At 40.1% G+C, this 23,181-nt stretch overlaps 1 protein-coding gene across 2 annotated transcripts in view; it reads left to right on the top strand.

The window, feature by feature from the left end:
• Positions 1 to 23,181, top strand: part of SLC26A7 (solute carrier family 26 member 7) — a 120,016-nt gene that overhangs the window by 11,339 nt on the left and 85,496 nt on the right. For both annotated transcript variants that reach the window (XR_005990016.1, XM_041769662.1), the window contains exons 3-4: positions 14,993 to 15,103; positions 17,061 to 17,233. Coding sequence is in view for 1 of the 2 variants with exons in the window: in XM_041769662.1 (XP_041625596.1) it covers positions 14,993 to 15,103; positions 17,061 to 17,233 (284 nt within the window). In the remaining variant the exon portion in view is untranslated. The remainder of the gene's footprint in view (positions 1 to 14,992; positions 15,104 to 17,060; positions 17,234 to 23,181) is intronic.

Genomic DNA, 23,181 nt, shown 5'->3' with positions numbered 1-23,181 from the left:
AATTTTAACTCTTGGAAGCTCTCACCTGTATAATAAACCATGTATTATGGTATGCAAGAATGATGTGATTTGCCTTAATCCCTCCAGCGATTAGAACCAAAGATATTTGATTAACAATCTTTGTCTGTGAACCTAGAGAATGTGTGTCTATAGGAATTTTATTTGCATGTAGTTATGGTTCTTGAATATATGTAAATTTACTCTGGGAGACCCACTTGTAATATTGCTTAGCTCGAACCCACTGATGCTGTGAATCAGACAGCTGATTATACTGTGGTTTGCTAATAACAATTCTAAGACCACCACAAACCAGTTACCAGAGGGAAATAAACTTTCATCATTACCCACACAGTTTGGGTTTGATTTCTTATGTGTAGTTCTTGGAAGTACCTACTGCCACCTAATTATTTTGTTTTCAAGAATACTAATCTGTCTTCCTAGGGTGCTTTATTCATTTCTATTGAAAAATATACTTGAAAGAATACACAGTCTTTTGCTATGTTCTTGGAAAGAGACAGAGAAGTATAAGACAACAATCCAGCCCACAAGGGCCTTATTATTTTTCCTTCCTCAGAAATTTGTACAAAGTATATGAGAATATGATCTTGTTATTCAGCCTTGAAGATCTCAATCTGGTGTGGGTATGTAAGGGTGGGAACATTTTCTTAATGAAAGTTTGTGGAGTATTGGTTTCAGCCACTTTCTGCTGTGAGTAGGTTGTATAACGGAGGCAGCTGCCAAAGAATTCTGTGTTTTTATTTAGGAACCTGAAAAGTAGTACAAGCCCATCCATATAACATGACGTGAAATGAATAGTTGGTGGTAAAAACTGGACCAACATAGAGACCCAAGTGGCAGTCTTAAAAAGTTGTCAAGACTTGGTTGGTATAGACATAGGGTATTATATGAAATGGCATTTTAAGAAATCAAGACCTGCTAATCATTCCTTCTCCAGAGAGGATCTCAGGGAACTATATACACAGGTAACATTTAGGGAATGGCAACCGGTGTCCCACTTTATCTGCTGCATTAGTGTTTAAAGCTAAGCTGAAAAAAAAAAAGTTAAAAAAAAAAAAAAGCTAAGCTGGATTGTATTAAAAACAACTTAGACCTGAGATCAAAGAGGTGTTCTTTCTTGTAAAGCTAAGGTTTGAATGTGCTTGTGAAAAAACAGCAAGAGAAAGATATATCAGAGCTTACCTTGAGCCAGGCCCTGGTCTTTTTATTATATTAACAGCATGGATTAAGAAATAGAGAGAAAAATGTACATGTGTGGATATACCTGTGCCCATCAAGAAATGTGTCCTTGAATTAAGAGTACACTTATCGCTATGAAATGTTGAGTAGTGTAGGAGGTTGTTGAATCGCTATGTTGTACACCTGAAAGTAACACAGTATGTTAAATATACTGGAATTAAAATTAAAAAAAAAAAAAAGAAATGTGTCCTCATCAGAGTGTTCAACTTTGACCTCTCCAATTAGCAGCCCTCCTCTTGGGTGAGGGAGGTACAGGGTGGTGGGGAGAAAAGGTCTGAGAACTTCTGGTCTACCGCTTGAGCTGAGGTTGTAGCTGTAACTGGAGAGAGGGGGATAGAATCAAGACATTTGAGAAGGTCGAACTGAGGTAAGGTTCAGGAAGGTTAACTAAGACATACAAATTCATCCTGGTGGGTATAAAGTTTAGCACCTGGATGCCAACCAATGGGAGCAGGACACAAAAGGTAAACCTGGGGAATAAAGTGGCAGAAGCTAAGGTGAAATACAGGAGCAAATTAGGACCTGAGTCCAAGATTCTGGGGTAAGAAGGGTGTGAGTTATGGTCTAAGAAGCCAGCAGCATGGACAGATCTCCAAGTCTTTTCTAATTTCCTACCCAGTATATGAACAGGCTTCACATTTCAGTGGGTGGACTTGAGCCCATGGGAGGCAGTGAGAAGAAGAAGCATTAGCCAGCAGTTAATGTAAAGTAGAAGGAAAGTTCTTGCCCTCTGCTGCTCCCTGGTCCAGTGTTTTGTCTAGACGGATGTTATAGAAACTTGGTCCTCAGAAAAAACACTGAAAGATGCCATGGGGCAATTCCTGTTCACATTTACTCGGGTAGAGTGTCAAGGGGAAAGAACGTCAGGACCTATGAGAAGTCTTAACGCTCCCAGTCATACTCTGCCCAGTGTGGTTTGCCTTCTACACCATGGGTTGGTACTGGCCTCTGCAATGAGCTGCTTTTTTTTTTTAAAAATATTTGTTTATTTATTTATGATAGACAGAGAGAGAGAGAGAGAGAGAGAGGGGCAGAGACACAGGAGGAGGGAGAAGCAGGCTCCAGGGACTGGATCCCGGGACTCCAGGATCGTGCCCTGGGCCAAAGGCAGGTGCCAAACCGCTGAGCCACCCAGGGGTCCCAATGAGCTGCTTCTTAACCTTATTTCCTGAACTGTTTACAGTTTCTTGGCCACTTGACTTTGCTTATGTCCTCATCCACCTGATAACCAGTACCTTTCTTTGTCTTTGACCCTTTGTTTCTCTCCTCATATCCTGGGCAAATTGAGTATCTGGTAAATCTGGGTAAATGTAACAGTTCATTTTTAGGACCCTTTCTGTTTTTATCAGAGCCCCCATGAAAAGGATTCCAGTACTTTGCTTGACACATAATAGCTTACTTATAAATGGAAGTAATTTTTATTATCTTCCTTAACAATAGATCTCACAATCTAATTGGAGACCTAGACAGAAAAGCAAATAATTATGATAATTTTGGTAATAGTACAAATGAAGAATATATTGGGTATGGTAATAGCATTGATAGCATGATCAACTCTTGCTAGAGTGGGGTTGAGGTTTATTCTTAGGGAAAGTTTCAAGAGGAAGTTATACTTTGACTGCATCTTGAAGGCTAAATAATAGTCTCCCAAGTAGCCATAGATGAAGGGCAATACAAACAGGAGAAAAACATATGCGAGGGTAAGAAGAATAAAAATACACAGTTTGTTTAAATACTCATTAGTAACCCAATTTGGTGGGAGTTGTATCTGGAAAGGGTAGCAGGGCCCAGATCATAAAAGGCTTGAATGGACATGTCCAAAGTGTTTGGGCTTTATTTTCCAAGATGATGGAGAGCATTGATGGATCTAGAGGGATGCCAGGATATGACAAAGATTTGTGTTCCTGAATAATCACTCTGGCAGCAGCTTATATTACATACTTGGCAGAGGCAAGTGAATAGTTAGGAAAGACTAGTTAGGAGAAATCTATTCGGGAGAGACTATAGCCGTGGAGTTCGATGGGAAAATTCATGATTTGTTTGTAGAACAAAAAGAGAAATCAGAAGGAAAGCAATTTTGGGGAACACTGACATTTAAGTGGCCGAGGAGCTAGCAAAAGGGAATTCTCGAGAAGACGTGGTCCCTGAGCATCACGGCGCTCTGGGAGCCAGTGGGTCAGAGTTCTAAGGAGAGTGTGGTTGACATGGTAAAATGTACGTATGAAACATAGACTTCCCAGGGCATAAAAAATAAAACAAAAATGTGAACTTTGACAAGAGCCCTGGAAAATATATTTAATAATACAACTCTTCAGGAATGAGGGCAACTTGTGGAAGAAAATTCTTACATCCTCAACTCCTCCTTCAATTCTTACCTTCCAATAAAACGTTCTGTGACTATGGGTCACATATTTTTCTATCTTCTCTCAACTTTGACCATATTGATCATTCTATAATCTGCACCTATAATTTTTTGGTTCAGGCAAGAACCTTAGAGTTTATACATCAGGTTCCTTCATATCTCTAACGAAATTGAAAATGGATTTGGGTGCACAGCAAAAGGTTTAAGTACTTACAGAATAACTATCAGAAAGACCTCAATTTTGAATTCCGACGACATCACTTGGTCAAGTTCTTTAGCTGCTGTAAGTCTTCCTATATGCACAAGGGGAATAATAACACTAGTACACAGAGTTACTTTGGAGATTAAATGAGAGAAAATAAAATGCTCAGCACAGAACCGAGCACAAAAGAAGTGTTTAATAAATAAATGCTGTTATTTCCGTGCTAGTATCGCTATCATCTATTTCCCATGAGAATGTAAGCTCCCGAAAGGCTGGAGATTTTTACCTGGGTCGTTAATCGATGTATCTCAAGTGCATGGCACATAGTACATGTTTCATTCGAGACAGATGTTTCCTATGTGTAGGTTTTAGCTCTGCTGCTTGAAGGTAAAAGGAAGGTGAGAAAATGGAAAAAATCAGTTTTGCCTGAAATCTTCCAAAGCAATTAAGTGAGAGAAATTCTAGGCATCTTACAAAATGTTGAGGGTGCCCTCCCAAATTTGCCAGGATGCGTGCCTCACATCTTACTTCTAGCTACTACGGATACCATCTATCTGCTAGACAGATACCACCGAACACCTGCAGCTGCTCTATGCATGAATGTGCACATATTCCGTCTCTTTCCCACTTCTCTTTCCTTCCTTGCCCACCCAGCTAAAAAAAACAAAAAACAAAAAACAAACAAAATGGAAACAAATCCAAAAGGGAATGGGAAGAGATGCCAAATAGCCAAATTAGCATTTTAGGCTCCCCGTATCATTCTGTGTGGGTCTCAGTGCCCGGGAGCCAGCGCTGACGTCCACGACAGGGTGAAGGACCATATTAATGACTCTCTGTATCCCATGGGTTCGTGATCATTCTCATTTAGCTCGTTGTGTGTAAACTTGGGGGTATTGCTGGAGGATGGCGTTGTGCAGACAGGAGGATCATTATTGCTTTGATCTGGTTTGTGTGGCCAAGCTGCCTCGGCCTCCGAGGCTGCCTTAGGGAGAAGGGAAAACCAGGCTGGATGTGGCTGCATGTGCTGGTCTGCATAGACGAGGGCTCCCCAGTTTGGTTGGGAGTCAGAGATTAGCGACGTGTGCCTTCCCTCTGCACCCACAGTTGTTCATTTTCATGTCGGCCTCACTGTTTGCTCTTAACACACTTAGCCACTTGAAACTGGTGAGCTAACGAATCCTTTCTGGACGTAGCTGGATTATCTTTAAGTAGTGAATTAACCCTTTCAGAGCATGGTGCCAGTGCATAATCCATTTTTGAAGTGATTTAAACCACCACAGCCTGAAGAGTGATATAATCTCACATGCCAGGGTCTGATGTTTATTTATGTGATTATGTCGCCAAAGCTAAGGGATTACTTCTTCCCCCCCGCCTTGAAAATTACAGTTTTGAATATAGTAAGGTCAACAGCTCTAGTATTAAAAATATTAGAGGATGGAAGTGACCCAGAGAAAGTCTTTCAAATGGACCTACTTCAAGCCCAGGAACCCAGGGACCACTGTTGCAGTCTCTTTCTCTTCCTAATTAGTGGGTCTCGTAGTCCGAAGGAAGTACCATAAGAAGAAACAAAGAAATGGCATGTGTGGCGTGTACTTGGGTTGACACTTGGACCCTTGCCTCTGGCTCCTGTGATCCTTGATCACCACAGGAAATCAGACCCTTTCTTGGTCATTCCTCCTTCTCCTTTTCTTCCTCCGATACACAGTGTGTGGCATCCTCCCTGGCTTGTGCTTCCAGTGATAGCTCATGTCCAGCCTTTACCAGTGCACCCTTAGGAACCCCTCTTCCTTAGAGAATAAAAATCCACACTCCCAAAAGTTCACAAGATATCCCCCCTCAACCTGTCTGTCTTTCTTAAAAGCTCTCGCTCTCACTCAAGGGCATCATCCCCCAGAACACTTCTCTCAAGTGGGGGCTGACTAATCGTCCTCCCATGGCCCTTGGTAATTCACACATAGACCACATTATGGGGATCCCTGGGTGGCTCAGTGGTTGAGCGCCTGCCTTGGGCCCAGGAGGTGATCCTGGGGTCCCGGGATCGAGTCCCACGACGGGCTCCCTGCATGGAGCCTGCTTCTCCCTCTGCCTGTGTCTCTGCCTCTCTCTCTGTGTGTCTCTCATGAATAAATAAAATCCTAAAAAATAAAAAAAAAAGAACACATCATGCTTGTATTTCCGTGCTTCCTATCCATCCTGTTCAATGCTGCATCTCTATTTGCTTGTGCCCCTTCCAAGGTCAGTTGTCTTCACATGGTCATGTATTTTTGTAAAATCCTCAAAGTGAGATATTTTAACAGAAGTTGATTAACTCTCTCTTCCCAACTCAGCTTCCTTTGGCTGGCACCTCTTATGTCCAGTGGCCCTGGAATGGCTGCAGATGCTTTGGGGGAATCTGGCTAAAAGAAAGTTGCCGCCAATGGCTGACACTGACAGAGATCAAATAAAAGCAATTGGACAGTGGTATAACAAGGGCATTGTTAAGAAACTAGTTAATAAGCGTTGGCAGTTCTCAAATCATATTTAAGTTTGTGCACAAGAAAACTGAAAATGCCCTGAAACCTTAGAGCTATCAAGAATCTCAAAAGAGCCTTTCTCAACTTGACAGTTTGAGCTATACGTGATATTAGTAACTAGTTACACAGCTAAAATAAAAATTTCTAATCTATCAGTGATAAAAAACCAAAAATACACGATGGTTACTTTAGTCTGATTCCCCAGAAATTGGAACCCGAGTCAGAGAGATTCTGTGCAACTTTGTGATTAGGGAATGCAAGGGCAGAGGGCAGGAGGGAGGGATTGTGAGGGAGAGACAGCCAGAGGATCCCCTAAATGGGGCTGCCTACCTCCAAGGGTGTCCCATGGCTCTGTCACGGGGGCTGTGCCCCCAGCAAGGTCTCAGCTGCACCTCCAGACGATCTTTCAGTTGGGAGAAATGAGGAAACGTGTGTCCACTAGTTTACTCTGGCATCGGCCAAGGGCTCACCCCTTGGGTGCTCCTCTGAGCTGACATGCGGGCGTCTGGGCAGTAACAGAATCGCTGAGCAGGTGTCAACAGAGAAGCACCAGGCTGAGAAAAAGAGAAGCTGTCAAATGGCACTGCGTGAAGTCAGACAGCCCCTGCAGAGCTACGAGAGACCGGCGAGGCCAAGAACGCCTGAAATGATGTATTAGAAATGTCTGATGTGCAAGAAGAAAGCCAAATTTATCTTTCCATTCTCTCTATACGAAAAATTACAAAAATCATTGTCAGATGAAGAAGTGTTCAGACAATAGCCAGCCTAAAATTATAAGGGGAAAAAGGAGTATAGAGCTGTATCAGGCAGTTTGTGATAAAAAATAATATATTATTTTTTATGGATATTCGATCATGGAGTTTGTCAGCTTTTAAGAATTTATAATTTAGTGTGATTTCTCAGTGTAAATAAATATTCACCTTTGTAGCTAATTTTCTGTAACTTTATCTTTTTTACTGGCCCCCAGGAGTGCTTTTGTTCTTTTTGTCACGTATGCTGTTTCTATGGAATTGCCACAGATGTTGGCCTTGGCTTCTCAATGCTCTTTTCTCCTAATTCTCTTCTTATGCATCTGGCAGTTCCTTTACTCCTTCAGTTTGGGTGTTGGCTGCTTCAGCTTTCTTACGCTAACCTGCCCAGGCCCTTCGGGCCTAGCCCAGGATGTTAGCTATCTTATACGGACTTCCTGTCACGTCCCCTCACATCCAGTCACCTTTGGCCCTGTGACATGTTCTGGCAAGAAAGTGCGCTGTGATAAGGCCATGGGCCCGGGAACTGATTTTTTTTTTTTTTTGGACTGTGTGTAATGCCTCCTTAGGTGGAACTGTACTTCCTTTCTCTACTCCTCTACCTGGATATTGGTGGTAGCCCCCTACCTCTTCCTCTTTCCACCAATTGTATGTGTCTTCCACGTAACCGCCAGAGTGATCACTTAAAAATCACCACCTTGAAAAAAAAAATCACCACCTTGCTTTCATTAAGAAAAAAAAAAAAAAACAAACCTGATGACTTCTCCAACATTCAGGATAATGTTAGGGTTGCTTTCCAAAGTCTCTATCAAAAGTGTGTAAGTTGTATAGGGTTTATAAACTTAATGTACAAGGGAAAAAAGTTTCAAGGGTGTGTAAAAAGATGTATAACCTCTTCCTTAGATTTTTATACAACATATTACATAGAAAATATACGCCTACAACTTGTTTGTCATGTCTAACGATATATAATGGACATGTCTCCAGATGAATGGATATGGGTCTAACTCATTCTTTTTAATAGCTGGATAATATTCCATCGTTCTGTTATACCAAAATTCATCTAATGGTCTCCATATTGACGACAACTCAGGTCATTTCCATATTTAATTACTACACAAGGTGTTTTAATACACAGTGTCAGCTATACATTCTTTTTTTTAAAAATTTTTTATTTATTTATGATAGTCACAGAGAGAGAGAGAGAGACAGAGACACAGGCAGAGGGAGAAGCAGGCTCCATGCACCAGGAGCCCGATGTGGGATTCGATCCTGGGTCTCCAGGATCACGCCCTGGGCCAAAGGCAGGCGCCAAACCGCTGCGCCACCCAGGGATCCCTCAGCTATACATTTTTAAGTAATTATTATTCATTAACAATGAATTCCAATAAAGATGTAATGGAATTTCCTAAAACATACATACATCCCATGTCCTTCTCTAAACCAGACGCTTTGGTGAAGGGAATGCAAATCCCCGATTGGCCAGGCTGAGCCATGAGCTTGGGGCAGGGGTCAACTGCCCTTTCTCAGCCCTTGCTCTTTGGGTGGGAAGAGGGACTTCCTGAAGGAAATTGGTGTCCTGCTACCAAAAGAAGGGGGACTGGAGATGGGTGGTTGAAAACAGCAAATGTTTTATCACAGAAATTAATGACCCGTTCAGCCAGAGGGCAGGTGGTGACATTATTCCCATGTTGCAGACAGGGATTACATCCTGCAGGAGTAGAGGAGGGACAGAGATACTGAGGCTTTGGCGGGGGGGGGGGGGGGGGGGGGGGGAGGGCTCCATACGTACCTCCTTGGCAGTGAAATCTAACTCAGGAAGAATTCAATTCAAACTGTGGTGGTGGCTTTGGTCAGCGTGGGGTAGCTGTCCATGTAGTTTGCCCTACAAACAAAGGTTCTATCTATAATTGAGAAGTCAATATTCTCAGCAGTACGTAGGTGTCAGTGGTAACTAGTCAACTTAGATTTGTAAGGACCCAGAGGTTTTCCCTTTTAGAATCCATGGATGGAGCAAAGGCACGTCTGGGCTTTGCTTCTCTTGAGGATCTAAATGTTGGTGGTCTGTGTGACGTGCAAATTCTCTCTCTTCGGCCCAGAAACATCCCACGCTGCGTTTGAGTCCTGATTTGGTGTGTGTGTGTGTGTGTGTGTATGTGTGTGTGTGTCTGTGTGTGTGTATGGCCACATACTTTAAGTTAGTTTTCATTATTCGATTTATAAATGTACCAATTTTGCTTCTACCCCTGGGACAAATGACTTCATTTTGAAGAGGAACTAAAATGTGTAGCTGATAGGCCATTTGTAGGGATTCAATATTCTTATCTTCCCAGTGTCCCAATGTCTTGATTCCGGATGTTTCTACCACCTTCTCTGAATCAGAAAATATGAGATTATCTTAAAAATAGAGAAAGAGAGGGGTGCCTGGGTGGCTCGGTCGGTTAAGTGTCTGCCTTCTTCTCAGGTAATGATCTCGGGGTCTGGGATCGAGGCCCATGTTGAGCCTGTGTGGGCTCCCTGCTCGGCAGGGAGTCTGCTTCTCCCTCTCCCTCCACCCCTCCCCTGGGCTCGTGCTCTCCCTGTCGTTCTCTCAAATAAATAAGATCTTTAAGTAAATACAATCTCTAAAAAAAATAGAGAAGGAGGAAAGGAGAGGTGGGGAGGAGAGAGATGGGGGTTAAGAGAGACAGTGAGGGAGGAAAGGGAGGAGAACAGAACCGCATGACACCTCATATCATTAGGTAGCAGTTTCTCCTTTTTAGCTGTTAACCTGGAAAAGTACCTCAGGATCACCTTGGCCTCCATTTCCTTTGTCTGTACAAGCTGTCCTTGCATTTTCATTAAAAAGGCTAGTCATAAGAACCTCAAATCAGTGATTAAGGAATGCAGCAGAGGATTGGAGCTTTTCACTTCTTTTCTTTGAGTCTTATCGTTAGTGCTTTCTCTAAATTCTGAACACTTTCTCTTACACTCATGGGATTACTGGTGCTTAGTCCTTACTCTTTGGAATGAGAACATTTAAGAGCTTCTATCTTTAGCGATTCTGGGCTCAGAGTAAGTTCTGAAATGCACACAAAAATATTTCTAATGCTCAGTATTCATGACATCACTCTGCTACCTCCTATCCCAACCCCCCCAGACGTTCATAAGAAATAATTAAGCTTTTGTTGTTGGCTTTTACTCCTAGGAACTATCCTTACTGGGGGAGAGGGGTTGCCATTTGGATAATGCTATAATTTATTAAGTGGTATGACTTATTAGGATAAGGATCTCGGCTTTGGTTTTAAAATAAATATCTCAGACCCTAGAGTTCCTCTTCTATCATCTCCGGATTCAGCAAGTCATCTCTAGGCCTGACATTTAAAATTGAAAAGTAATGTTTGCTTTCTGCTTGGTAACTTAAAACAAATTGAATACGGTGCTTTAGCAGGATTCTGAGAGGGACTAAACTAAAAGCTTCCCTTTTTTTTTTTCTTTGCAGAAGACTAGCTAAAGGTATCCATGCTTTTCTGAGGGACAGGACAGTTTCTCAGTCACAGGTCACAAATAAGGTGGGGTTTAGGGCAGCCCGGGTGGCTCAGTGGTTTAGTGCCACCTTCGGCCTGGGGCCTGATCCTAGAGACCTGAGATAGTCCCATGTCAGGCTCCCTGCATGGATTCTGCTTCTCCCTCTGCCTGTGTCTCTGCCTCTCTCTCTCTCTCTCCCTGTGTCTCTCATGAATGAATAAATAAATAAAAATCTTAAAAAAAAATAAGGTGAGGTTGATCACCCAGCAGGGAGCATCTTTCTCTAATTTGCACATAGTGCTGAGTGAAAAGGCACCAGCTTCAGTTAGATCCAGGCTGGGTGCAGGGGCCAGGAGCTGCTACGGTCTCTGCATGAGCCCGTCAGCCTGGGTTCAGCCTTCTTGATACTTGTGCAAATATTTTCTTTCCTGTGTACTAGAAGTTGGAGAGATTAATGAGACAATTCAGTGGTATTACTTCTCATAGAAACTCGATTCACAGAGTTTTAAAAGACGTTGACCACAGTTCTGAGGGGAGTAAAACCTGTGCTTCTGAGTCCTAGCTGCCTGACCTCAGAATGAACAGGTGAGGTCACTAAGCCAACCACACATAGAGTCTCCAACAGAGTGTCTCCCCATGTGTAACCCCTGCACCCATCCCCAGCTTCCAACACATTTCTTAATTTCTAGACATGATCTTTTTGCAGTTCCAGGTTTCTCTGATTTTTCTGAATAATCGCTGTCTTGTATTATCCAGATAACACGGCTGACATGGAAATAGAAATCTGTATCTTAAAGTATTAAGCATCATCTTCTCTGTGCTACACAGTTCTCTTCCTCCCCAGGTGCTGTGTGGCTTTCTAGCCATTTCAGCCAAGAGCTTACGGGAGGAGCAGAGGCTTTCGTGCTCCTCGTTCAGGGGTCAGGCCCGGTGTTTAGGGAAGCCTTGCGCACTGCATCCTGCCTGGGTGGGAGGGCCAAGGCGAATGGTGGGAAATGTTGGGCTTCGTGCTCAGGGCCCCTCGAATGTTTGGTAGTGTTCACAAGCCCCAAAACTACCGGTGAGTTGATGTGGCAAGAAGGCATCGGTTCTGTTTCTGTGCCCTAATAACCATCACTATACCTACAAAACAAATTTTCTTAAAAACTACATCCTTCAGAGCCTTTAGAAAGTGGCCATTCTTTTGTGGTTGTATCAGACTTGCATTACCGATACATGATTTTTGATCTTTAAAAATGATCAGCTCTCTAAAGACCTCGAGGTTTGGGCTCCCTCCTCCAATCTCAGTCTCTCTCTCCCTGCCCCCCCCCTTCCCTTTTGCTCTCTGTTTCCACCCTACCCCCTTTTGGCACCCTTTGGCCTGATACTTATTGTGTTTTTATTTCTTGATGCTTCTTTTTGTTGTCTTGCTTCTCCTTTAAGTTAGATTAGGTAATACAATTAGGTATCTGTTAGCATTTGCAGTATTTCCTCCCCAAATAATAGAGTTAGAGGGTTGTGATCTTGCTCTTAATGTATCGAAAGGGGAGAAGAGGGATCCCTGGGTGGCTTAGCAGTTGAGCATCTGCCTTTGGCCCAGGGCATGATCCTGGAGTCCCAGGATCGAGTCCCACATCGGGCTTCCTGCATGGAGCCCGTTTCTCCCTCTATGTCTCTGCCTCCCTCTCTCTGTGTCTCTCATGAATAAATTAAGAAAATCTTTAGAAAAAAAGGGGGGGGGGGAGAAGAGTGTAAATAATGCTGGTAATTTGTAAGTGACTGAAACTAGTTAGTATTTTCACCATTTTTTGTGAAAATTATTTCACCATATTTTTAATATGGTGCTTTACCATACAAAATAAATGAAATTTTTACCATATTTTAGCTGTGTGAGTGTGCATGGATGAAAATATGTCTGTGGCTTATTTTATGACCTAGAATAATAAATGAATCAGAATATGAACACTTTATCCAGCCCTCTGTGCTTTTTGGAGATGTATGGGGAGGGATGGCTTGGGTTTTCTGGTTCTTATTTGTGGAAGGAGTATTTGACATCTTAAAGCACCGTTTATCTGCATTCATCCATTCCTCTTTTATTTTGGCCATTGTTCATGGCCATCTTCGCAGAAAAACAGATTCTGGCTGAGGGTGAAACACTGCTGCTCGAAGGGAAAGCTCAGCATCAGTGTGGGATGAGATGAAGAAAGTGTCTACAGGATTTCTGGTTTTTGAGGTTGTTTTTGCAGAGGAATCTACTGAAGTAATATTTTACATTTGTGGTTTAGAGATCTCTTAAAGATTTGGGTTCAGCATGCTTTACACGGTGTGAATACATTTTAATTTGATAAGAGTATAAAATCTGAAGAAACTCTGTTTTTGAACTGATTTTACTATACATAGATTTGCGAGGGATTAAAGAGTCAGAGAGAGAGGGAGAGGGAAACAGAGGAGGAGAGAGAGAGAGAAAGGACTTTTATCATAATAAAGGAAACAGAAAAAGAGGTAGCTATTCACAAGGCAAGAGGTGAGGATCCCACTGCTTCTGGCTCTGTCTATACATTTTCTGTTGCAGATAAAATAAAAATGTATCCAAATGGGGAAGCTCCTGTCCTGTTGATATCTCTCACATTTATCAAAATTTAGCGTGCATATATTTTATCGAAGATGCTTTTGTTAAAGAGGCTGCAAACACAATTTCCCTTTGCCCCCATCATTGATTTGGTAGATTTGGGTGGTCTTCTGAAATGGGGGCCACATTTTCTTTCTTACTTGGGAACATTCAGTGTTCAGTCTCTCGTCAGGTAATTTTTTTCAGGTAACTGATTCTGAAAATGAAAGAGAAAAGTTATTTTCTAGCTTTCTGTGTGGCTGATGTACACTTTTTACAAGGTTGCATTAGCTATAAATGCCAGGAGGGGCTTGCTGGTGGGGCAGGGAAATGCTCAACATTGTCCTTCCCAACAACCAGAATGCTGCCTCTCATCCTGCATGTATGGAATTCTAGAACAGTCTCTGCCACTGACCCTTCTATAACCACGTTTTATTTATTTTCACCAAACATTTAGGAATACATTGTAGGTAAGTATCAATCCAGACGGGTTTTTGAAAATAAAAAGGGACAGTCACGGGGAGACCTTTTATGGTTTTTAATTAAAGCTAAAATGCCTGGTTGTGTTTGAAAAAATATTTGATGTATAGCTACAGTTTACTTATTTAAAAAGAAATTACACTTAAAACAGTGAATGTTAAACAGTAAAAAAATATATATATTGATCTAGGAACCATATTGTTAGGCTCCACAGGTGAATAATGAATTAACCTCATACTGAGATAATCTAGATTCTGATGCCACCTCCTTCCTCAGATCTCTTTGCACCTTGTAAAGTGCATTATGTTCAATCACATGTCTCTCACTATGTTGTGCAGACTTGAATGGATGTATCAGAACCTAGCTTAACTAGCTGTTTAATGCCACGGACTGGCCACAAGCAAGATCACTGTAATGAACTCATGCTCACATGTATTGTGGTCACATTTAAACCTCTAGTGGTTGTTTGGACATGTCTAAGAAAATTTTATTTTATTTTTATTTTTTAAGAAGATTTTCTATGTGTATATAACATACAAACGATGTAGGCAGTAGTGTGTACGAGGAATAAAAATGAACATCGATGGGTTACTCCTTACTTACTCTTTGACTAAACAAAGTTAATTTTTTTCACTCTAAGAAACTATATCTGAAATAGGTTGGGTCCAGTATGGGAAGTGCATAGGTTCACATGTAGCCTGGCCATCATGTACAGTCTAAGGCCAGCCAGCCAGTGACCAACCAGGCAGCCTTGAGTGTGTGTCCTTCTTGCCCAGCCTTCCTGAACTTTTCATCTTTTTTTCAACATCAGCAGTAATGCTGGTAATCCTACCTCTCCCACAGATGCTGTGGGATTATTTATTATTTATTACTGTGCCAGTAAAATGATACAAAAAATGTAGAAATGCTTCTCGAAGTGTGTGTGGAGATATTTTGCTTCTGATGTTATCACTGTTACCAGAAAGACTCTCTGAACCAATGTTTTCTTGCAGACATCTCTGTGACCAAGGGGAATGGTAGTGGTCCAAAAATAATGGTTTTTAGAATTGAAATTTAAATATGAACTAAATGAGAGACTTTCCTGTTATTTAGGATAGTAATGTTAGAATTTCATTGAGCAAGTAGAATAATTAGGTCATAGTTTCTTTTGTAATTAAAAAAAACCCAGTATCCATTCTACTTTGTAGTAGACTAAATTTTGGAGTTGTTGGGGAGCACTGGGTGTTATATGTTGGCAAATTGAATTTTAAATATAAATAAATAAATAAATAAATAAATAAATAAACAAACTTTGGAATTGTAAGATGGTCCTAATTACCTGGGTCTGCTTGACAGGGTTGGCCTTTGCGATTCTCTCATCTGTGCACCCAGTGTTCGGTTTATATGGGTCTCTATTTCCTGCTATCATTTATGCCATATTTGGAATGGGACGTCATGTTGCCACAGGTAATAATTTCTGTCTATATTTATGCTTCTCATGTTACTAATGAAAGGGACTTAGAAGTGCTCAGTAGAGGGCTGCCTGGGTGGTATAGTTGGTTAAGCTTCTGACTCTTGGTTTCATCTCAGGTTGTGATTTCAAGGTCATAAGATCAAGCCCCACACTGGGCTCCACGCTAAGCAAGGAGACTGTTTAAGACACTTTCTCCCTCGGCCCCTCCCCTCCATGTTCATGTGTGCGTGCATGCACACACTCTCTCTCTCTCTCTTCCTAAAATAAATAAGTCATTTTTTTTTAAATAACTGCTCATTAGTTGCTGATTACATTTCCAAAGCAATTCTAACTTTACTTCTGAAAACCACAGCAAATATTAGGGCAAGACATATAACTTTCCGTTCCTTAGTTACTCAATATATACTGTGACTTATTGCTGAATTATTATGTAATCAAGGTTATTTTAAAGATTCTTTGCACTTTTAAGTTGTTAAAAGGTCATAAGAGAGGGACATATATTCTGAATTTACAATGAAGTGAGGGAAAATGAGCTCTTTGAGGGAAAGAAAAGGCTATCTAGAATTTAGTTACTCAAATATTGAAAACCATTTTTTATGTAATTGATACTTGGAGTAAATGATCTTTTAGGTTTCTTCCAAGCTAGATTCCATAATGCCCTACATCTTCATTACTAAATAGAATGTGAAGTATCACCGTGACAATAGAGCAAGCTGGTTAAAAACCTGGGTTTTAGATGGTTCTAGGTGTATGTCTCCTTTGTTGTTTGCTATCTGCACAACCTTGGACAACATTTTGAAAGCCTATTTACTGCTTTCTGGATAGTGAAATAATAAAAAAATTCATATGATTGTAGAGAATTAGATGAGATGGTTGATGTACTGTGTCTCATTTAGTACTTGTTATATAAGATATAATAAGTTAGTTAACTATTATCACAAAAATGATACCTTAATCTTAAATATTAAGGTGATAATGATAAAAATACTTTTAACTAGAAATATCTGTAGAGGCATTTCTATTTATTTTGTGTACTTAAGGTTTCAGCCTCTAAGTATGTGTCGATTTCTTCAGTGGTCAGTTTGTATTATTGAATACTCTCGTTTCCTGTTTCTAATGTAACAAGTTGCCAGGAGCTTAGTAGCTTGAAACAAGATAAATTTATTATCCTACAGGGGCACCTGGGTGGCTCAGTCGGTTAAGTATCTGCCTTCATTCAGCTCAGGTCAAGATCCCGGGGTCCTAGGATCCAACCCCACGTCAGGCTCCCTGCTAGCAGAGAGTCTGCTTCTCCCTCTTCTTCTGGCCCTCCCTCTGCTCATGTGTTTCTCTCTCTCTCTCTCTCTCTCAAATAAATGAATAAAATCTTTAAAAAATATTATTATCCTATAGTTTTAAAAGTCAGAAGTCTGAAATGAGTTGGGTAGGTCTAAAAGTGAAGTGGAAGAGCTAACAGCTAACCACTGAGCCTAACTGAGGTTTTCACATTTATCATCTCATTTATATTTCCCCCAACCCCTTAAAGGTAGGTATCATTACCCCTGGTTTATAGGTGAGATAATGCATATTCAGAGTAATGTGCTTTAAGTCACATTATTGATAAGTAGAGGACTTGCCTACAAGTCTAAGCAGTGATCTTAATTCCTGCCCTGAGGACATTCTCTATGCAAGTCTGTAGAGAGGTGGGAAAGTGTATGGCCTGGGAAGAGCAAGTAGATGAGTGTGGCTGTGTGTTGAAGGAATATGCATTTTGCAGGAAAGTTTCTACTTCTCCCATGGAATAGAGTGAAGGGTGGATGGGTTGAGGGTTCTGAGAAGAGTGGTTCCTATAGATCTATTTGGTTTTACACCATGGATTCAGTTTTAATGGTGGAACCCAACCATTACTATTAAATCAGTTACTAATAGAAGATCCCCCTCCCTCCCCATCCCTCTACCACCCGTTTTTAGGCACCTTCGCCTTGACATCCTTAATATCAGCCAACGCAGTGGAACGGCTTGTCCCACTGAGCAGTGGGAACCTCACCACACGGAGTAACACAAGCACTCTGGGTTTGTCGGACTTCGAGCTGCAAAGGATTGGTGTTGCTGCAGCCGTTTCATTCTTGGGAGGTGTGATTCAGGTAAGTGATCCTGAGACTTGGGAATGAAGAAAGGGAGACTGTGGAAGGAAAGGCAGTTGGTGCTTTGCTTTTATTCATGATCATGTTTTTGTCTCTCTAGACGGCTGAAGGGCAGATGTGTTTTATCTTTATGGAAATACTGTCTACTACATAGAGTAGCTACTCTGTAAGTGCTCACTGAACAAATGAATCAAAATCAAGAAATCAAAGTTACCAGGAAGCAGTTTTTGACGTAAGAACAAGCTTTCTAAAAAAAATGCTCTACAAAATGGAATGGGCTTCTTTATAAGACAATGAGACAGCCCTTGTGTTCATACAGTGACTGGTTCATCACTGTAGGATGAGGTAGGAGAAGTTCCTACAATGAGAAATGAGAAGAGATGTGACCAGGTTTCCAGGGTCCTTCCCAATTTTCAGAGTTTATGATATTAACTGCCGATAGCAGTAACAAGTGGCATTTCGTTTGTGCTAGACCAGCCTCGTGTGAGGTCTTTGGACTCACAGACTTTGCCTCTTTCAATATCAGGCAGCTTTTTTTGAGTGTCAAGTCTGCTCTAGTCTTTCTATTTCTTCAAAATATCAGACTATGTAATAATCAGCTGTTTCTAATAGTTATCAAAATTAGATAATTCAGAAGTGAATATAAAATAAATGTAGGAAAGTACTGACTATTAGACGTGGAATTTGTCTGCTAGCCATTTTGACTTCTTCTGTTTGATGCCGAGGTATAGGTACATAAACTTCCTGGGTGGCTGTTTTCTGGGTTGAGAGAGGCTCTGTTTTACAGTGTAACCTCATTTACAAGGTCGAAGATGATGTAGAGATCAAGAGGGGAGGAGAATAGTTGATGATTGCCTGGAATTGGAAATTTGGAAGAAAAGATGTGATCTAGCGAGAAGCAAACAGAAATTTTTAGAATTACATTGTGTTCTAGCAATGTAAAAAGTGTGGGAGAATTTAGGATGTAAGACCAGTACTAACTCAACTCTTCCCAGTTCTTTAAAAAATAGACCATCTGAGTGGAGCTTTGCTTTGGAGCCACCAGACCAGAAGGCCGATAGGTATTTTGTGCAGCAATGGCTCCGCTTTCATGATTACAGCAAATTGGTTGCCTTAGTACCCTGTAACCTTCGTTTTATTTTTTTAAACATGGATGATGTCCATGTATTTTGAGACTTGCACAGGCAAGCTTAGTGGCTTCTTCTTCCTCGATTGGCCACTGTGAGACCTGTCATCTGTGCCCACCTCGGAAACCCTCAGCCGTGTGAATTGGTGATTCAAAAATGGGTATGTTGCCGTAGATTTGGTATAGATTTTCCTTAATTTCTGCTCATTTAAAATAAAATAAAAATCTCTCTATTCACATAGCAAAGATAGTATCATTACTCCTTCTGGTCCCACTTTTTTCCATTTGTATCTCTCTTTGAATTTATTATTTTTACTAGGTTTGAACTTTTCTCTTATTCTATTAAGCATGAAACAAGTAGTTTCAGGTGCATATGAGTATTTTTAAAAATCCAGGAAAGTAAAAAATTAAAAAATAAAAGAAATAAAAAATAAAAATAAAAATCCAGGAAAGTGTAACTAACAATAAGACCCAGCAAACTTTGGCTTAGTCTTATCTTAACCACTTTCCATAGTTTATTTTTTTTCTCCATTTTCCATAGTTTAAAACAATCATCAGGTATTTTGTTATTATCTAGCATATTTGTAGTAAGAATTTAAATGATAATAAAATATAAAAGTAAAAGCCATGATTCTAACAACATAAAAAATACATGTCTCATTTCTCGGAATGAAACTCCCTAGAATCATGAGAGTAAAACAGGATATTATTAAAGATAATAAAAATAATTTGGTTTTCATAGACTTTTATTACACGTAAAATCTGATCCAGAGAGTCGCATATTTTGTTTTATAACTTCATCAAACATCTGCTTTCCTTTGTCTTTAGCTCTGATCCTGGATCTGTGACCCACGTTTTAGCCAATTTTTGAACAGATGGCTGGACTTTATTTGACCTCCAAACTCATCTGTCCATTGTCGACCAGAACCCTAGGGTCTGTTGGATCTGTTAGAGTCAGCTTTTCGGTCATTTTTCCTTTCCTCCTTCAGATTTGAAATCTACTGAATATGAGGGCAGTCCCAAGAGGTCTAGCTTCTACAAATGCAGACGGTGTTTGTTTGTTTACCTTGTTTTATTTATTTTAAATTCCAACTGATGGAACTACTTAGGTTAATAAAATTATATTGTTAAGGCATTTGAAACAGTCACATCTAATCTGGTTCACAGACTGTGTATCAGTTGGAAACGCCGTCAGCTGTAAGTAACTGAGAACCCTACTACCAGAGGCTACCTATACAGACATTTCTTGTATTTTGTGTTACACAAGGTCATGGAAACAGGTTCTTCAATGTCTGCCAACACATTCAATTGATGAACTGATCTGCCTTCTTTTTTTTTTTTAAATTACATAATAAGGTCTCTGTGAATTAGTGCTTTTCCTTTTTTGCCTTCTCTTCTGGTAGTTCATCAATAACTTTTTCCCCTAAATTGTTGCTTTCATTTATCTAACTTCCTTTCCCATGCAACTATTTCTCTGCTTCTTTACTTGACTTACATTCCTTAACATTGCTTAATGATTCTAGTATGCTTTTCTCTTTAATTTTAACATCTCTATGTTATTTTTAAATTTATTTTTTAGTTTTTAAAAGATTTTATTTATTTATTTATTTGAGAGAGAGAGAGAGTGTACTCATGCAAGTATGAACAGTGGGGAGGGGTAGAAGGAGAAGCAGGCTTCCTGCTGAGCAGGGAGCCTGATGTGGGGCTTGATCCCAGGATCTGGGGATCATGACCAAAGCGGAAGGCAGACATTTAACTAACTGAGCCACCGAGGCGCCCCATCTGATACTATTTTTAGGAGAAACTATGGCATAAACAATGAATTAGAATTAAGATGTATACTTAACAGCAAACTGTTTTCATAACTTAAAATTCTGGTTTTCTTTTGAGAATTGCTTCTTTTTTGCTTTTCTTCCAACTTTCCGTACATCTGTATTATTTTGGTTTGTTTTCTTTTTCTTTCTTTCTTTTTTTTTTTAATTTTTATTTATTTATGATAGTCACACAGAGAGTGAGAGAGAGGCAGAGACACAGGCAGAGGGAGAAGCAGGCTCCATGCACCGGGAACCTGACATGGGATTCGATCCTGGGTCTCCAGGATCGCGCCCTGGGCCAAAGGCAGGTGCCAAACCCTTGCGCCACCCAGGGATCCCTGGTTTGTTTTCTACATAAGATATTATTTGGAACAAAGAGTATTTGAGGTTAATTACAGTATCTTAATCTATTTTCCAGTTTCGTAGCACTTAGCCTAGCACTCTGCACATGGTAGATTTGCAGAAAAGCCGGTGAACTAAAAAAATGAACCATTCAGAATCGGAAAATCAAGAAATAGCAGACACCATGCCAAGTAATAATTTTGTGATTTTAAAAGAGTTGAGTCTGACATTTTTTGACTTAATTACTATAGCAAGAGGAGACTCTGAAAACAGGTACATCAGAGAACTGTCCTTCTCCCCAGCCCACCCCTTTCTGCTGTATTCTCGCCCACTTCCTATGGATAACCTGTCTCATTCATTTCTGGTTTATACTTTTGCAAAATGAGTTTTTCTTATTTACCTTTCTTTCTTATGTGAAAGGTAGCATTCTTTTGTATTTGATTTTTTTCACTTAACAGATCATTGCTTTATTTTGATACTCTTTTATTATCTTTTTATAGGTTTATTAGCCATTTACTGCTTTCCTATGAATTTTATGTTCTTATCCTTTGCCCATCTTTCTATTGGATCATTAATTTTCTCCATATGGATCAGTATGAACTCTTTGAATATTAAAGAGGTTAATCCTTCATGTGTCATGTATTATAAGCACTTTTCTTTCTGTTTTTTTTTTTTTTTAATTTTATCTTTGGAAGGTTTTTTTGTTGATTTGTTTTTGTGGGCTTTTTCTTGCTGCATGGAAATTCTAGGGTATATCCTGGGAATCATTCCATGTTAGCTCCTAGAAATGCCCCTCATGATTTTTTATTGCTGCATTGTGCTTGATTGTGCGGATATATGCCATTGTTAATTCAACACATCTTCTATATTTTGGCATTTGATTCCAGGATTTTGTATTTGTTAACAATGTTGCCATGCATATGCATATGTATTTTCATATTGGTGGTGGTTTCTGTTCAAGGTGAATTCCTAGAATGGAGTTACTGGATCAAAAGCTCAATGCACAATTACCATATGGTTTCACTCATATGTGGAATATAAGAAATAGTGAAAGAGACTATATGGCAAAGGAGGGAAACTGAGTGGGGAAAAATTAGAGAGGAAGACAAACCATAAGGGACTCCTAACTCTGGGAAACAAAGGGCTGCAGAAGGGGAGGTTGGGGGGAAACGGGGTAACTGGGTGATGGGCACTAAGGAGGGCACTTGATGGGATGAGCACTGGGTGTTACACTATATGTTGGTAAATTGAATTTAAATAAAATATTGTTTAAAAAGGTCAATGCATTTATAGTTTTGTTAGATATCTTTAAATTCCTGTCCAAAACTGTTGTAGCAGTTTGCATTCCTACAGAAATACATGAGAGCACCCTCAGCCTCACCAACAGAATGTGTTGTCAGACTTCTAAGTTCTAATCAATCAGATAAGAAATCATATTCTTATGATTATGATTATGATCATGTTAAATTTATTTATTTATTTATTTATTTATTTATTTATTTATTTATTATTTATTTATTTTTAATTGACATCTTTATGACATGGAATAATCTTATCCAAGGACAGGTGAGTTTGTTTTTGTTCAAGTTTACTTTTGTTAGACTTTCAAGTCTTTCAGGAGTGTTTCCTCATACACATTCTGCACATTTATTCCTAAGTATTTAATCATCTTTGTTGCTATTATACATGGCTTTCTTTACCATTATATCCTCTAGCTAGTTATTGTTTCTGTCTATAAAAGCTATTGATTTTTTCCCACTCATTTATTTATTTAACAAATGTATCTGTTAAGATGCTGTCAGCTGGAGAAAATATATATACACAAAAGTGGCTTAAAAATGGAGTTTAGTAAAAAAAAAAAAGGAGTTTAGTATTTCATATAACAAGAATTCTGGTGGTAGTGGAGTTCCCGGTTGGTTAACTCAGTAACTATGATTTCCTCAATAGCCTATGTTTTTTATTTCTTCCTGCAATGCTACCCTGGGCTGGTTACTTTTCTTCCAGGGTGACCCCTCGCTTCATGACTGCTTGGTTTCAAAATGCTGCACAATTGCCAGGCACCATGTCCTCAAAAATCACATGGAGACAGAAAAATGGCAGTTTCTCCTTGTACGTGTCTTTATCGGGAATAAAAACTTAACCAGAAAGTCCCTGGTGGATTCCTCCTGCTTGGAAGTATCACATGGTCATTCTTTTTATTTATTTATTTATTTATTTATTTATTTATTTATTTATTTATTTATGATAGACATAGAGAAAGAGAGAGAGAGAGGCAGAGACATAGGAGGAGGGAGAAGCAGGCTCCATGCCAGGAGCCCGATGTGGGACTCAATCCCGTGACTCCAGGATCATGCCCTGGGCGAAAGGCAGGCGCCAAACCGCTGAGCCACCCAGGGATCACATGGTCATTCGGAAAAGAATTGCCAATGAGTTGGGGAAGGATATCACCATACTTGTCTTAGACTAATTAAAATTCACCTCTGGAATGTAGAAACTCCTTCCTTGAATATCTCACAAAAAGAAAAGTGAACAAAATTGGGATTCTGCTAGTGATAAAGATTGTGATAGTTGCTAGAAAGATTCAACATCAGTGCCAGTGGTGGACCTCTGCTCTAGCCAGCTATCTGCTAGACATAGGGAATACAGGAGGGGGAGGACGGACTTAG

The sequence above is a fragment of the Vulpes lagopus genome, chromosome 9, assembly GCF_018345385.1.
Source record: "Vulpes lagopus strain Blue_001 chromosome 9, ASM1834538v1, whole genome shotgun sequence".
NCBI classification, from domain to species: domain Eukaryota; kingdom Metazoa; phylum Chordata; class Mammalia; order Carnivora; family Canidae; genus Vulpes; species Vulpes lagopus.
The sequence above is the reverse complement of the archived record's forward strand: the minus strand, read 5'-3'. Positions and strand labels throughout refer to the sequence as shown.